The following is a 16,923-nucleotide window of genomic DNA, read 5'->3' as shown; positions in this document are numbered from 1 at the left end:
TATATTTGTAGCGACATTATTAAAAGTATAAAAACTGACGAAAAGTAAAAGACGAAGAAATTCAAATAAAAATTCAATTATTTTTCATTTCCAGGTATTTATAAGAATCTTATGCATGCCGCCTGAAGCAACAAATCGAGCACAAGCGAGTGTATGGTTAGCGCGGGGTAAGTGTTTTATTTTTTTCAATTTTTTTTTTTTTTTTTTTTTTCTTTTTGAGCGTATACGAGAGATGATCTAATTCGCGTTGCATTTCGTTATAAGAGCGCATATAACACAAGAAAAAAAGATAAAAAGCAATTAATTAAAGCTCGGGAGTAAGAAGAAGAGTATATGTAATCTTTTGCTGAAGAATATCTTAGATTAGATAACAAATAAAGAAAAAAAAAAAAAAAAACGATCCCATCAAATGGCGTATTTCGCCATAGAGCAGCAGAATAGTTTCAAAATATATTTCAAATTCAATTTATAAGTTTTAACATTTTAATTAATTAATTATTTTTCAAGTGCTCGGGAATTTAAAAGTGACTAATAACGGAAAAAGTTTTATTGTTTATTTTCTTTTACTTTTTTTTTTTTTTGCTTTTGATCTTTTTTTCCTCTTTGCGGGCTTATTTTGATCATGTATATCAGTGACATAATCTATTTAATTTTTTTAATGATTTTATTTCTTATAGTAAGTGAGTTTGTTGCACTGTAAAAAAAAAAAAAAAAAAAAAAATTTTTTTTGTAATATATTTTTTTTTATAAAAAAATTTTTTTTGTAATATATTTTTTTTTATTTTTCCTAATATTGTTTACCATTAATTTTATAGATAATTTACAAAGGTTTTCATTTTGGCGCCACGGTTAATACCGATAGGAGTCACAATTTTAACACCATACGTGATACGTTATATGGACGAGGTTTGCTATGCATTTACATATATATGGATAAAGATATAGACATAAGCGCATATTCCATCCTTTATACGCTCAAGCTATGGTATACATATATATATGTATATAGGTATAAGTATGTACTCCTCTCTCCATATCGTGGATGTTTGCTATACGTATACACATGTACATATATATATACATATATATTTCATTCCATTGTTCAAAAATATTTATAAAGTCATCGTCGCATGAATATTACACCGAAACGATTAGCTTTACCTACCCACCAGATAGCTATAGGATATATGGGGTTGCGTCTTTGCTAAAAATGCCTTCGCTAAGTAAAAAAAAACGAATAAGGAATAAGTATGACGGCCCCTTATACCTTCGTACAAATAACAACGAACACGGTCCCTTCTTTTTGTAACCGATGGACTAAGGTCATGCCAGTGATGCGAGAAATTTTTAGTGTTGTCGAAAAACCCTATAATTTTTTTTCATTCTATTGAACTATTTTCAACTGGCATTTCTTTTTTTTTCTTTCTTTCGTTTTTGTTTATCAAAATTTTCTTGTTATTTCAAAATTTTTTGTTTATGTTCGATTTTTGTAAAACATTTCTTAAAAGCAATTAATGAACGGTTTTTATTATTTTATTATATTTATAACGATAATATTTTTGGTCACATTAAGTGTAAGTCGCGTGTATATGCCATTGTTCGAAATCTTTGAATCTTTCCTTTCTATTCACACTCTAGTGGTCGATAAAAATTCTAAAATTTACGGAATTATCGTTTTTGTATGCATTCTATGATGGTTTACCAACTACATTCAGGCAATGGGAATTCTTACGTTCCCAACCAGGTCAGTTGTGTGTGTGTGTATTTTTTCTTTCGTTGTTAATCAAAATTATTTAATGAATCTGAGAGTGGAACAAAATCAACAATTAAGCTTAAGATTTGAATTATTTTACATCATTACAATCTTCGAGAGGACGACTTAGCTTTTAAAGTTAGTATCTGTTGTAAGGCATGAAATTAGTTAATGTGATCAATTTATAAACTTACTTTATGTCCTATGGGCAAGAATTTTTAAAAGCTTTTTATGCCACACATCATAAGTTTTGACGGATGCATGTAATACCCAGAAAGGTGGGAACATATTATTTGTTCGTCAAACGTGTGCTTAATGCTGTATTAAGCTATTGAAAAGCCCTCTGAGATAGGCTCTATAATAAATTTTTTTTTTTTTTTTTTTAATATAACCCAGCACTCAGGGGTGGTATTCTATTCGTGTTGTAGCGTGAAGTTCAGAAAGAAGATGTGAAAGGGAAAGACACGGGAAGTGAGAGGACGGCTGCCTGGTGAGTATGTGACCAATCGGTAATGCGGTCACTAACTGAGCACGATTCTGACCTGCTCGTCTACGAGGCAGTTCGAAAGCGTAAAAAACTTTCAATGGAAAACTTATACTTAGCTAATATCCCAGGCAGGAGAGAAGATTTTGTTAACAAAATCAAAAAGAGTGGAGAACAAAAAAAACCGCTCTGAAATTTAAACCCGGAAAAACCGACTTGACAGCCATGACTCTTATCTACTCGACTGTCCGTGAACGTAAAATACTTTTAACGGAAAAGTTTTAGACTGTGCTAAACTGAAATAGTTTCGGTAAAATTTCAGGCAAGAAATAAACAGTTTATCACGAAAATTTCAAAGGGAACAAAAGAAAAATTCATATATGTTATTGCATGACTCTCAAAATTTCAAATCCAATCGCATTTGTAATTTTTGTAATTCACTTCAATTTCTCCTAATTTAAAGTGAATTTATACTTTTTCAAACTTCTGAAGCGATTACGAACTTTTCTCTGAAAACGTTGCCTACAGGAGGGCTTGTTGTTTTTAAATTTTTGCTGCCCACGTTTTTGTGCTTTAGTTTTTTAAGTACTTCCCTAAATTACTTCTGTCCATTAGAGACTGCCAGAAAGAAAGAGTGGAAAAAGAAAGAAATAAGGAGGTGGTGGCCACAGCATAGCGATGGTTGCCCGATCAGTAAGTGATATGCCTTTACCGACTGAGCACTTACCATAGCTACGAGGAAAGAAAATTCTACCGCACTTGATACATGAACTCATGAACACTGACTTGGTGCTCGTGACTCTTACCTATTCGCCCACTCAGGCGGATAATTTGCGGTACAAGCGTATGATAAATTTTTGAAAATGCATGAAACACTTAGAGCGACTAGAGATAGACTCACCTTTTATTATACTGATCGATTCAGAATCAATTTCTAAATCGATTCCGTCTTGTACTCCACCTGCAGGTCGAACCTTTTGAGATACTGTCATGAGACTTGGTACACCGGTTAATTTTCGCCCAAGAACGAACGCTATTGAAAGCGATACGAATCCGATCACTTTTCGACCACTTCTCAGTTAACGCCTTACTTGGACAACTGAAGGTATTTAATAGCGCAACGTAACCCTCTACAATGTTTTTACTTGTTTTTAAAGCACTCTCGGGAGCTGTCCACTAATTTTTTTTTGAATTTTCTTCTATCATGCAGAGATTTAATCGATTTCTATTCTTTTTTCAATCAATCGATACGTGCACGAATTCACTGTTGCAAAAACTGAGAACTTGTGATTATTCGCAAGCGGGGCACTGTTATGACTGCATATTATGGCTGCGCTATTAGCTGCTAATCAAATTTTTTCATATCATTGATAAACAGTTGTTTTACAACCACAAACACAAACGTAAGACCCGCGACAATATTAATCAAACTCAATTCAATTCGATTCAATTTGTTTTTACAAAGTGAACCCGCGCGTCATCACACACCCGATCGCTGCATTACAATGTTGTTGATAGAATTTTAAATAAATTTAAAAATTTTTGCAATAATTTTCTTTTATCGTTATGCATGACTTAGTTACAATGATTTTCTACCTCTTATTAATACTAACAATTATGCTAATAATGCGTGTAAGTGAATAAACCAAAAAAGAGATAAAAGAGAAAGAGAATAGAAAAACAACAAAAAAAAAAAAAAAAAACTAAATTTAATTATGTTATCTTTGTGTAGAGTTTGTTTAATTCTGCTTGCGCTAAGCCAAAGAACGAAAGAAGTTTTCAATATCAACGCCAGGTCATCAGAACAATACGCATAGGTTCCCGGGAAAACGTAGGGACGTTAGACCCAGGTGAGTGAAGTGAGTGTTGCTTAAGTTTTTATTACGCCAAACAGAAAAAATTTAAACAAGCAAGAAAGTTATAATGGACGGGATCCGAAACTCGCATACCCACAACGATGTTTTTTTGCATTCTATCCTCGCAAGTTCGATACCCATAACGCTGTTATTATTCAGAAAAAATTAATCGATCAGGCCGCGGTGTCTAACATATTCGTACCCATCTTTAGGCAGGTAATGTATCCTCATTTGAGGAATGTCTTGCTTGCCTTACGATAAGTAAACATAAAGCCTCAAAAAAGTTAGAAAAAAAAAAAAAAAAATTAAATTTAATCACTTGTAACTTTGAAAAAAAGGAGCTGCGTTCAATTTATGCTCTCCACTGCGAGCTTAAGGTAGACTTAACCAATTTGGCCCTTTTCCATGACCAATCTGCGCACAAAAACTTTTAATGTTTCTATCAACTTGGAAGTCGACAACACGCATCCCACAGATGGACAGAAATAGCTTAACTAATTCAACACCTCATGTTGCTCAAGAAGCTTTCTCTTGAGCATGTTGCATGCATTATGGAAAAAAAGATAATGAATATATATATATATATATCTTCATTCTGCGGTGATGGATATAAAAAATAAAAAATTTCTTGTCATAAAAAGTAAACTTTCGTTAAATTAACTTTACCTAAACTTGATATTCTTTTTTTGTTTGTTTAGTTGATTTTAGCTATATTCGGAAATCTTATCACTTAGCACTACAAAAAAGCCATGCAATTTAATTTATACCTTTCCTAGTTATCTCATCTAATTAAAAATAAATGTATATTAACAGCTTGATTGTATCAATATAGACATGAAAAAAAAAAAAAATAAATAAATAACAAGAAAACTATATTCGCCTGAAGCTGACCCTTATAAAGCCACAATCATTCACTTAACATAATAACTGTCCTTCATCCAATTTTACCCATTTTCAGTATTGACTTGGGGGCAAGCATTTCCCGCAATGTTTCTATCAACGAGGAAGTGGACAAATTCATTTTTGCGAGCAGGGAATTGTCGACAACATGTACCATAAGGACGAACAGACATGGCTATGTCGATTCACAATTTGATACTGATCAAGTATATAGAGATAGGTGGATAAGAAAATAGGTGTATGTTGTTTTGTGTTGTTGTGTATTTCTCTATTTAGAGTAGGAACATTTCCATATATATAAAAATGTTTTCGGAATTATACATGTTAAGTACAAACAGAAACCTAGAAGGAGTTTAGCTCGAAAATATTACCTGTTTCCAAGTGGACTGTAAAATAGGTCTCTGTACGGAAACTTGAAAAAAACGCAATATTTGGTATTTACAGATAACCATTTTTTATAGAAATCAAGTTAGACAGTCGATAGCCGATATAACCATCATTATTTTAAGGATTGCTTCGACTCTTCGGGGCATTGATTAAAATAATTTATGGCAAGTCTCTCTCTCTCTCTCTCTCACTCTCTCTCTGTCTCCATACTTTTTGAGCATTTTCTCATAGTTCTTGTTTACCACTACAGAAGACCTGACGCTTTAGTTTCCCCCAAAAAATTCTCAACAGGTTTGAGGTCGGGAGACTGATTTGGCTATTCAGTGATATGCAAGTTATGCCCTCGGAACCACGCGATTGCTTCGTATCATTATTCTGCTGAAATTTCTGTAGCACTTGCATATTTTCTTCTATCCACCTGTGTATATAATTTACGCCATTTATTATGAAGCTTTCTTCTGAGCGTTGTAAACGTTATAACAAACTGAGTACATCCCCAGAAAAACCTAAGTCATAGATAAATAAAATTTACATAAAATTCGTTCGTCATAAGTCATTTAAAGTGTTATCGAGATGTGACTGGCAATAACTGATATTGCGCGATATTGGGAAATTCAAAAAAATATTTATAATGCAGACAACAGTAATCCCCTCCCTACAATACGGTAGTTCGTATGACCCCGTATCACGCGTTATGTACGTTTACTTTTCACATTTAACGTTTCTCGTTGAAGAGGGTTTAAATCGCATATTACGGAAAACCTATACTATGAACGAAATATGTGCGAAACGCACGCGAAGCTGATTATGAACTGTAGAAATCATTATAAATTGCGCTGGCGGGAAACACGTGCTATACGCGGGACATGAAATCGCTTAATATAACAACGCGTTACCTTATATACATAGATAATACAATGTGTATAGGATTTTTCAAATATCCGTAGCAAATAAAAATGTATTTTTAGAATTCCATAACATGTTTACGTACGATGATGGTGATGCGAGAACGATGATTGTGTGTCCATGTGTTTGTTTGCCTGTTTTCGATCTAAGTATTTTTCTGCTTATCATAGATGCACCCGTAGGCTAAACAAGCTACTTCTTCCTCGGTGGCTGTCACCTAGAAACATTATTGTGTTAACACTTAATGATCGGGGACACAACCACTCGGTTGCGGCCGTCATCTCCTTATTTGTTTCTCTCCGCCCCACTTTGTTCTGCCGCATATACCAAGGGCAAGAAAATTGCATAATACCTATAGCGAGCCCCAAATTGATAAAGATGTAAGTAACACTTGCCTGCCTATCTCTTTATCTTTTCTCAGTTCTTTCTGCGCAGACGACGAGAATAAAAGCGTAACATTTGTCGACCGGAGGTGCACTTATTGGGCAGCAGCTTTGTCTTTTTAGTTGACATAGCTAGATAAATTTCACCTCGATCAACAAGTGTGTGGTTCTGCGATACGTACTTCTGGCCACTGTATCCCTGTGTTTCGCGATGATAAATACGAGGTCTTTACTCTTAATATTGTGAAATTATATTTAAGAATTAATCAACTCTATACCTTATGAGTTGAGGGAGCGTTAGTGAAAATGGGATAACTTCAGTCTCGTTTATAATAATTTTTGTCCATTTTTGCAGACTTGCGTCTACATTCGTACATATGTGTGTGTTATTGTTGCGCTCTGAAAATCCTATTGTGTACACTTTACAAAAAAATATATAAGGGTTAACTAAAAACTTAATTAAAAAATACCCATTGGATCCTAAGGATACATTCTTGATTGCCAAGATGGGCTTATATATGTCCCGTTGTTTGTCTTCCTCTAATGGCATACACTCATCGAATTAAATTTGGAAAAATATCAAAAAATTTACAAATTAAAATTGCTATTGTATTAGTGCAATACATAGGCTTTTCAAGTCACTAGACGTAAGAGAAAACGATGTGTTTTCGTTTGTCATAGTTTTGGGTTCAGATTTGGTATTCCGGATCAATAGTCAAAAGTATTAATTCCGTTACAAAACATTGATGTTAAGCCATAAAGATAAGTGAAAATATTATAGTCAGGTCGACTATTAAATACGCTACACCATTTCTTCCAATACAGTTATTCACTCATTTTCTTATTAATGCACCAAAAATTACAGATTATGTTTATGTAAATGCGTAATTTGCATGGAAGCTTTCATATTGGAGGCCAACTAACGTTAGCCAAATTTAGCAAACTTAGACTTGCCAAAGATCTTATTATTTTCCAATTGCGTCCATCATAACAATCTACAAATTCGACCTAGACGCTATAGAAGGTCACGCTGCCTTGACAGCCCCTATATATGATGCAGTCTAAAAAATAAACCTAAGTAATCTAAATTCCCTAAGGCCAATTTACTAAGAACCAAATTCCATCGCAAAGCCTTACAAAGGCTTTTATTTATTAGAATCCTTATGGTGGGTAGGATCCAAATAATAGGCCTGCGTAGCACAAACTCGGTAAGGTTACCTTTTATGTCAAATTATTATCGTAAACGAATTTTCATCAAGAAGTATTGGAAATTAGCTCTTTGTGCCACACAACGAATCAATTTCGTTAAGATAAATATAAGACAAGCTCAAAAAGTTGCCCCATCCGATCCAAAGTTTTCACATCAATTTAGAATGCCGAAATACTAGTACCAAGTGATTTTTCTCGCGATCTTCTGAAAATTGGAGAGCGAAAAGGTCGGTCCGATCCGTGTATGGTGCGGGGTATAAAAGCGCTTTGTGATTGGTGGAGTCTCTGTAATGCTATTCACAATATGGCCCTTAAAGGAAACATTGTATACTCAGTACTAGAGAAATTGGAAGCTTTTTTTACCGAATAGTCATTCAATTCAATGAGTGATTACAAATATTTTACGCTGAGTCCCTGAAATCCGTAAAAATTTTAAATAGATATTAATATAAAAGTATATCATGATATATAAGACATAAGTTATTGATAAAAATATTTATAAAAAGTGTCATACCAACTTCCCTGGAAGGTAGCTATAGTAAATTTAGCCTCGCATACGTAACATTCAGAAATGTTCGCCTGCAAGATCCATATCTGTGCCTACATCTAATTTTCAATTAATAACGACGCCTTTTCGATTGAGGAGGAGGATTGATATATTTGTATATATGTGATATATGTAACATAATACCCTTTAATTACTTTGGATAGACTTGTTAGGAGCTATAAAATACGCTCTATGAAGTATCTCTCGGAAATTGATTAAAAAAGAAAAGTTCAAGAATGTCAGAAAATAACTTCCTTTGATCGAGAAAAGAGTGGAGAGTGTGTATATCGTACGAAACTTTCCAATCGGGTCGAGTTTTTTTTCTTTGACCGAAGGTTTATGGTTATAACTTTGCCCCTTATAAGAAGCCGTTCGAACTCAAGTGTGCGTTGATCGCATTGTTTCCTTTACTCTTGCGATTGAATATAGATATGGATAACGTTCAGATAGCTTCAAAACTCTGTCTGATGCTGACATAATTTTCGGATGAACGTTGAAAACTTTCTACATTCAGTTCACTGAAGGTTTTCTTCTGCTCTGAAATAACGTCATTTAAAATATCATTCAAAACAATGTCAATGAAGTTTCGATTTTTTGTTGCTGTCTGTCTTAGTCATAGCAGTAATCCAATATTCCTGCACTTAACCAACGATAAACATTATCGAAGTAATATTGTTCTCCATAGCTCATTTCAATAGAGGACGGGTAGCTTTACGTATTATACCCTATGCCACTTGCGGTACAAGGATATATTAAATTTGTGCGGATGTATATAACAGACAGAAGGACTTGAGATCCACCTTTTATTACACCGATCGATTCAGATACACTTCTCCGTCCGTCTTGTCTTCTTTTGCTCAAACCACTGGCCGCAAACTTTTTGTTATTTTAATGGAGTTTGGTGCGCAGGCTTTGTTTGACCCAAGACAAACGCTATTGAAACTGATTTGGAACTTTTTCGGCCACTTCTCGCATAACCCGTCATTTTGCAAAGTCCTTACATGAATAACTGTAAGGTGGTCTGAGGTATTTAATGGTGAACCGTGATTTACTATAGCACTTTTGCTTGTTATGTGTAACTGTATTATCAGGGATGGTCTACAACTATCCACATGCGATTGCCAACGTGATACGAAAATTTGGTCGGAATATTTTGAAGGTTAGTGATATCTCCTTAAAGAATAGAATTTGATTCATTTGTGAATACCGCGACTTTATAAACTCTCTACAAAATTTTTCATAAACATTTTTTATATTTATTGGAATTGATTCGATTCGAAACTGGCATTTATAATATATTTAAAACTAATTATTAATAAAAAGGAATATGATTCTATCCTGCTGTAAAGGAAGAAAATTGTTACACACGGAATTAAATGCCAGACTTGTGTAGGGTATCGAACGGTCGTATTCGACTTACCTTAATAATAATCGAATTTTTCATATAATCTATCGTTCGTACCCTTTATTAATCTTATCTTTTGTCTTAATCGTTAAGTAATTGTAATTAGTTGTGATAATGTTCACCTACCTCATCATTTATATATGTATGTATATAATCGATGATTAATATATTATTTAAATGATTCGTCTTTCTGACATTATTTTAAAAATAGTTTCAATTGTGTGTAAGGTTTTTATTACTACCGCGTAATTTAAAAATTTAAAAGAAAAAGAGATGAATTTTTTGTCATTAAAAAAAAAAAAAAAATTATTTTTTTAAAAGTTTTTCTTTAATAAATATATTGTGAGTGTTATTGATACCAAAATCAAAAATCACAATCGAAGAATGGATATACTCTTAATATATATCTCAACATTTTTTATCATCTTTTTACTGATTCCATTTGTTTTCATATTACTGCGGGTAATAATGAATATTTTTACGCAACTTACTTATTAATCAACAAAATGAGAAACATTTTAAATTAATTAAAATTAATTAAAATTTATAATTAAAATTAAAAATTTCTTACTTTAAGTTTAGTATATCTTATGGTTCATCCTGGATTCTTGGATATGTTGTCAAAAGATTCAACGATATTTTCATAGACAAAGCCGTCCAATACGTAGTGGTACGTTCAAAAAAAAGAAATAAAGAAGTTGTTTACAAAAAACTTTGAAAAATATACAGCGTAGAACACCCACCAAGGCATTGTTTTAAAACTAAACGCCTAAAAATATTCTAAAACACTTTTCGAATTGTTTTCTATGGAAAGTACATAAAAAATTGTTATCAAGTACACATTGCTTGGCGCGAGTATGTTATTACTGTTTTTCCATTTTTTTTTTTTTTTTTGTTAACGAGGCAAACAATAGTGATACATATCATTAAAAACTGCTAGCAGAATCCGAATCATTTTCAATAGCGCACGTCGTTGGGCCAAAACATGTATTGATCAAAATATCTCAACAGTACTTTGTGAACACCAGATAACAAGGAGTATATATAGGTGGGCAGATGAACTTAGGTCGATTCAGCAAACCATTCTGAAACCGACGGTAAGAGGTGGGTCTATCTCAAGTCCTTTTAAATGTTGCATACATACCTATGAACTTAATATTCCTTTGTACCACAAAAGGTATAGGGTATAAAGAAATTTCGCTCTACATTATCATGTGTCCACTACTAACTTACTTTGAGGAGAGAAAAATCAAAGTTACATTAAAAGCAATTAATGACTAAAAGATTACATAATACTTAAATACAAGTGCTGTCGCCTCATAAATTATTACATAAAAAGTCATATATTTGTTTAAATAGGGCGTTTGAAAAATAGTGCACTTTAGTAGCGTCACCTATTGATGAACGTCTGATTTGGAAAAACATTGCTCACTGCAACTTGTATGGCAACTGTCGCAATTCTAGAAAACGAGTATAGTGTCGTAAGTGATAAGAGTGTTTAAGTCGTAGAACTCGTTTGCATGACCTTCACTTTGACATGGCTTTTGTATTTATTATTAAATTGAGAGCATCAAAGCGAAGACGAAAATAATGGGAGGAAGAGTTTTAAAGCCAAGATGCCTCTTCAACGAAGCCTTTCATACATTTTTCGAGATATGCAAGGTGTAGAAGCTTTGAAACCTAGATGATGGATAGTGCATTAAAATCTATGTGAGCTGTATTCCTTATTGCATATTTTAAATCGATTTTCTAATAAACCGATAACATCTTTCGAACATAATATTTATATGTATATGTATAAGTATATATATATATACATATATATATAGGTATGTAGCCGTAGCTACATAATCTTATCTTGTAAAATATTACAATCATGTATTAGTTTTGGGAAAGAAGTGCAAAAAAAAAAAAAAAAAAAAATCAAATATGAGAACGAAATGACTAAGATAACTACGGTCACCTTGAGACGAATTTTGCATACCCACTAGATTTTTTTTCTTTTTCTGTTTTTTTTTTTTTTAAATTTGATAAAATTTTAAAACTCAATAGTTTGCAAACTTATAAAGTCAATCGCTTTTGTTTTATAATTATTTTATCTATTATGACATATTCTTATATCAATGCGGGAATCAAGTCGCATTATATAGGACCTTTTTTTATTTATATATTACATCAAACTAAAATTCTGACTCGATATAGTCGCACTAGTCGAAAACTTTATTTAACGTATATTCTTTGAAATCCGATACAACTGAAAATTTAACCTTAGTTGATATTTCCAAGTTCATATTCGCCTATAATAGGGAGCATATATTAAAGTATTAGAAAAACAAAAGCTCATAAAAGCACTATCAAAAACATCCTGACCATAACAGAGATTATCCTAGAGAACAAGTATTGCGGCTATCCAAAAGTTTGTTAGGGAAATGGTCCGATATTTAGGTAAAGCCAACGTACACATTGTACTTGCTTTGATTAATCCAAGTTAACCGCCAAAATCCACTATAAAGTCAAAATAATATTAAACGACTCGCTATTTATCTTATCTTACGAAAACCAATAAACTATTATATAAACACATGGCTAATACAAGCACTACTCCGATAATCTAAAATATATGGAGTGTAATGATAAACATGGCTTTAGTTAGTAGAGTAGGAGTGGATTGTAATTCACATTTGCCAAGTTTCGGTTTTCGATGTTCTATCTAGGCCTTCTACACAGCCTTAAAACACACACCAGGTTGTCGAGGTACTTGTATAGACTAAGATACTTGTATAGGCTGTCAGGTGCTGTGCATTTTTTTATTTTGAACTTGTTTATAGAGTATTCTACAAGATAGTCAGACTATAGTAGATCCATTTTCATAGTTGATATGAAGACATCATCTTCATAAGACTTTGTAGGCTCCCTCGTACAAAGAGCGGACAGAGTGATTCTTAGTCTTACGAACAAAGACCTAATTAAAGTTTTTTAAGTCTTTAAGGGATGTATAAATCGTTGACAAAATGGAATTTATATTCGCTTTATCTCAGTTCTTTCAGAGTTAAAATTAAAATGGCTTTGAATGTTGCGTCGAATCATGACGAGTTTCCCTAAATGTTACAAACGAAAGGGCAAATATGGTTTACCCTTATCCCTTGCTGGTGGATGATATAATTATATAAAAACTCTTTCGATTAAACGAATAAGTAACAAATCAGAAACATTTCGCTTAGTACCATTTTGGTATTAATTCGAAGCACCCACTTTGTCATATACACGACATGTGTTAAAAGAACAAAAAACAAAAAAAAAAAAAAAATAAAATAATAATAATAATAATAATAGTAAGAGCAAAGAATGTAAAGTATGTAAATTTTTGCCTAATTATCTCTTTTAAAAAAGAAAAGACGGCAGTGAAGTGTAAACACTATGCTTAGCATACTTTATTTCATGATAGTATTGGTATTGCTTTGCCTTATAATGCCAATTGTATGCTTTTATGTGAATGTGAGAAGTGCTAAACTGGAGAAAATATGCCGTCCGCACAATCGTCGTTGTCGTCGTCGTCGTCGTCCCGCCTTTTATACGCAATCCCATCAAAGTTGGCTCAATAGCTGGCAAATACAAACTACATCGACGACTAACAACAATTGTTCGCAAAATGGTATGATAAGCAACAAAAAGCAAGAAAAAAAAAAAAATAATAAATAAATAAATAGAAAATAAGAAATATAAAAAACAAAACCAAACAATGTGCGTAGAAATGCAAATATAAATACATTATAATTTGGGCTTTATCTTATCTTGATTTTTTTTTTTTTTGTTTTTAAGTGTTTGATATATATAATGCTACAAGTGCTTGAGAGTGTGTTCTATATACACGGTCTGCTTTACTCTTTTTCAATTTTTTTCAATTTTTTTTTTTTTTTTTTTTTTTTTTTTTTTTGTTCGAGTTAATTTTAATTTAATCAGTTTCATTAGCACGCACCTGTGTAGTACTTTTCAGTCTTCATAGTTGTTAGATTCGTTTATTTAAATCGATTCACCTTCAAATAATGGTAGACAGTGTTTGTTTTCTCTATGAAAGTAAAAGTTGTTCAGCCGATTTATACGCTACGTGTACGTTGTGTGCGGAGATGTCAGTCATAGAAAACTTAATTGTTTATATAATAGCTTTGGCTATTCTTTACGCTATCTATCAATTTATAATTGTAATGGATACAAAAAAAAAAAAAAAAAAAAAAACGAAAAAAAAAATCCAAATTCAAATAACAAGTGAATTGTACAAATTTTGTTTACATTTAAATTTAAATATTTTCATTTTTTTTTTTTTTTTTTTTGTTTTATTAATATTTTAGCTTATTATACGCGTGTGGAAAGTTTGTCGTTTAAAGCGTCGTCAAAGTTCAGAGAGAGGTATGATATTATTGCTACACGTTTCGTCAAATTTTTTTTCAAGACTTTTCGCACCTCTCAAGAAAACTCTAATAGAAATCTTGTAAAAACAATATTTTGTTCTCAGAAATGCACTGAGTAATCGGAAGATTATTCAATCTTTCAATCTGATAATAAAAATTCAGTTATTAATGTCAATCTATCAGAATTTTAGCAAAGATGTCTCCGCGACGTACTTGGTTTGGCCTAACGCCGCGTTTTCCGACTGATTAAATCACTAGGTGGATTCGTAGCAGAGATTTTTATATGAGCTGGGTCGATTCAAGATATAGTGCATCATAGTCAATAGAAGTATATTCTGGCGAGAAGGAGTCCATCCCTGGAAGACTACTTGCTACAGTTCCAGAGCTGATTAAAGCAAGCCCTATAGAAAACTTCAGATTCTTATTGGAGCAAGGGGCTGCGTGTACTGTAACTCCACAGTCATGCACTGTCATATCCCCTTAGCCAATTTAGGTTCAACTGTAACCATTACAAAGCACCAGGAAAGACGTTTCCTAAATATGGTCTTGAAATATACAGCATTGAGTCTAAGCTGCCAAATCCTGTCGGCAATGTAAAATTCCTCATAAAACGTTTGTCAGAGATTTTGCAATAGCTAAAGAATAGATGTCCTCGCCATTCTGCCATGCCCGTAATGCCTGGCGCGTATCTTTAGCTTGAAGACTTCCCCGTAGCAACACGCAATAAGGGAGAATATATCCTATCGGATTCTCAATGACAATTCTTTTCGATGGCAAAAAGACACAACAGGTGTCAATGTTCGATGTGTTTTTCTCTCTGATTGCTTTTGGTGAAATTAAATAAACACTCGGATAACTTGGAACCATAAATATAAAACTAGAATCCACAAAAACATAATTAAAATAAAATCCATGGCGGATCTTTACTTTTACTTTAAGGTTATCTGAAAGACTACGACAAAAATGATTTAAATTGGCATATAACCAACAACTTTTATGAGTTTCTTTGAAATAGTCTTTATCGAAGACTCGCCCAATCTTGAAGTCAAATTTCTTATTTACTATTTAGACTAGTTATCGGCCTAAATATTAATTTTTGTAATTCAGAATTTTCACTTTCTTAGAACGGGACTTATTCGAAAAACGAATCTAGTGCTTCTGAGCTATAAACCGATATAATAGTAGAGAAATGTTGACAATGTCAACATGTTTACAGATATATACTTTATCTAAAGGATGATCTTAAGAAATGAAATTTCCATTTTTTCCATGATGGTTTAATATTTCTTTTAACATCACTATAGTTTACCCAATTCTATCAATTTTAGCTTTAAGCAAAGTCTGTAGTAGCAACTCGCGATTGTGCACCTCATCATTTCATTTCATTCTATCATGTTGCGAATCAGCGCAAGCCTCGAAAGAGATCTGTAATTATACCAAAAATTTATGTTTTTCAATTCAACTTTGCGTTTGCTTAAATCTATCATATATAATTTTTAAAAATCACAAAAAATTCAGCATTAATCTAGAATAGATTTTTATCTGGGATAGTTCACTTCAAGCATATAATCTATATCTAGCAGTATTACTACATTTAGACATTATTCTTATTCTTGGATACAAAAGAGAAAAAAAAGGGAGAAGTGGAGCATAATCATCCGAGATACGAATCTTGAGTAGTGTTTCGATTGTTTCTTGGCTCAATGTAATCGGAAACGGTACTATTTTTTTTTAACTATTGGAACGAAAAAAATTACGTGAAGTAATTAAAAATCGCTTCCATAAAGACCATTCCAAACAACCACATTAAAAATTATTAATTGCATGACAATTTCAATCATTTTTGCAAATAATCTCTCAGGAATTTTACATTTTTTCAACAACCTCTCAGGAATTAGATAAATATAAGTTGTTGTATGAAATTCAAGTTCAGTCCAAAGTCAATACATGTTTGCTACGTCTAAAGCGAATACATTTGTTTCGGTGTAGGTGGGGGAGGGCAAACTAAGATATTACTATCACTAAGGCAACAGCTTCTGACGGCCTGCCTATAAAAGTTAATAAAATAATTTAGAGCACAAATTGAAATGATGAACCAGCGATAACCGAAAATAAGAAAAGATCGAGCACAACATTTGCACAAGGTTCTCTAGTTGTTTTTCGAAAACCCACTTTGGCTTAATTTTCATCCATCGTCTTGGGAAGGAAGAATCACTCAAAGAAAATTAAAACAATTAATTCTGAAGTTGCAAACATAATTTCAAAGTAAACGACATCTAAAATGACTTTTTATGTATTCTAAATCTTTTGAAAAATTTGAATTCATAAGTATTTTGATCATTACTTTTACACGTTACTCACTATGAAAAACTGCAAAGTGTTGTTGATATTTTCGAAAAAGCGATGCACGTTCATATTGAAGTTTGATGTGCGTAATTCGTTCAGAACACATGTAGGTGATTTTAATTTTCTATCTTGATTTCCGAGTTTAAGCGAATGATCACATGAGGACAAACTTTACATAACAGGGTGTATAGTGTTTAAATCAATAAAGCAATAGATAGTCCAGAAACACTTGACAATCTATCTTGTAATTACACGAATCAAAAGTGGTGCTAATGCTCCCAATAGATTAGGCTATTATCATCGTTTAACCGTCGAATAATATGTTTATACTTTTCGAATGC

The 16,923-nt window shown here is 32.5% G+C and overlaps 1 protein-coding gene across 6 annotated transcripts in view; it reads left to right on the top strand.

Annotated features, from left to right (window-relative positions):
• The first annotated feature begins 410 nt into the window (after nucleotides 1-410).
• The window catches only part of LOC119636885 (cell wall protein DAN4), a 29,535-nt gene continuing 13,022 nt past the window's right edge, over nucleotides 411-16,923 (top strand). Inside the window, exons 1-2 of one of the 6 annotated variants that reach the window (XM_038032577.1) lie at nucleotides 411-676; nucleotides 816-906. In XM_038032577.1, coding sequence (XP_037888505.1) covers nucleotides 623-676; nucleotides 816-906 — 145 coding nt within the window. In that variant the 5' untranslated portion in view covers nucleotides 411-622. Of the gene's footprint in view, nucleotides 677-815; nucleotides 907-3,676; nucleotides 3,870-3,969; nucleotides 4,088-10,127; nucleotides 10,293-10,412; nucleotides 10,501-13,156; nucleotides 13,483-13,776; nucleotides 14,030-14,176; nucleotides 14,235-16,923 lie in introns of those variants that run through there. The other 5 variants (XM_038032575.1, XM_038032576.1, XM_038032573.1 and 2 more) reach the window with 5 other exon arrangements.

Source organism: Glossina fuscipes, unplaced genomic scaffold (genome assembly GCF_014805625.2).
Source record: "Glossina fuscipes isolate IAEA_lab_2018 unplaced genomic scaffold, Yale_Gfus_2 42, whole genome shotgun sequence".
Taxonomy (NCBI): Eukaryota; Metazoa; Arthropoda; class Insecta; order Diptera; family Glossinidae; genus Glossina; species Glossina fuscipes.
Note: the sequence above shows the minus strand (reverse complement) of the source record. Positions and strands in the feature narration are given on the sequence as shown.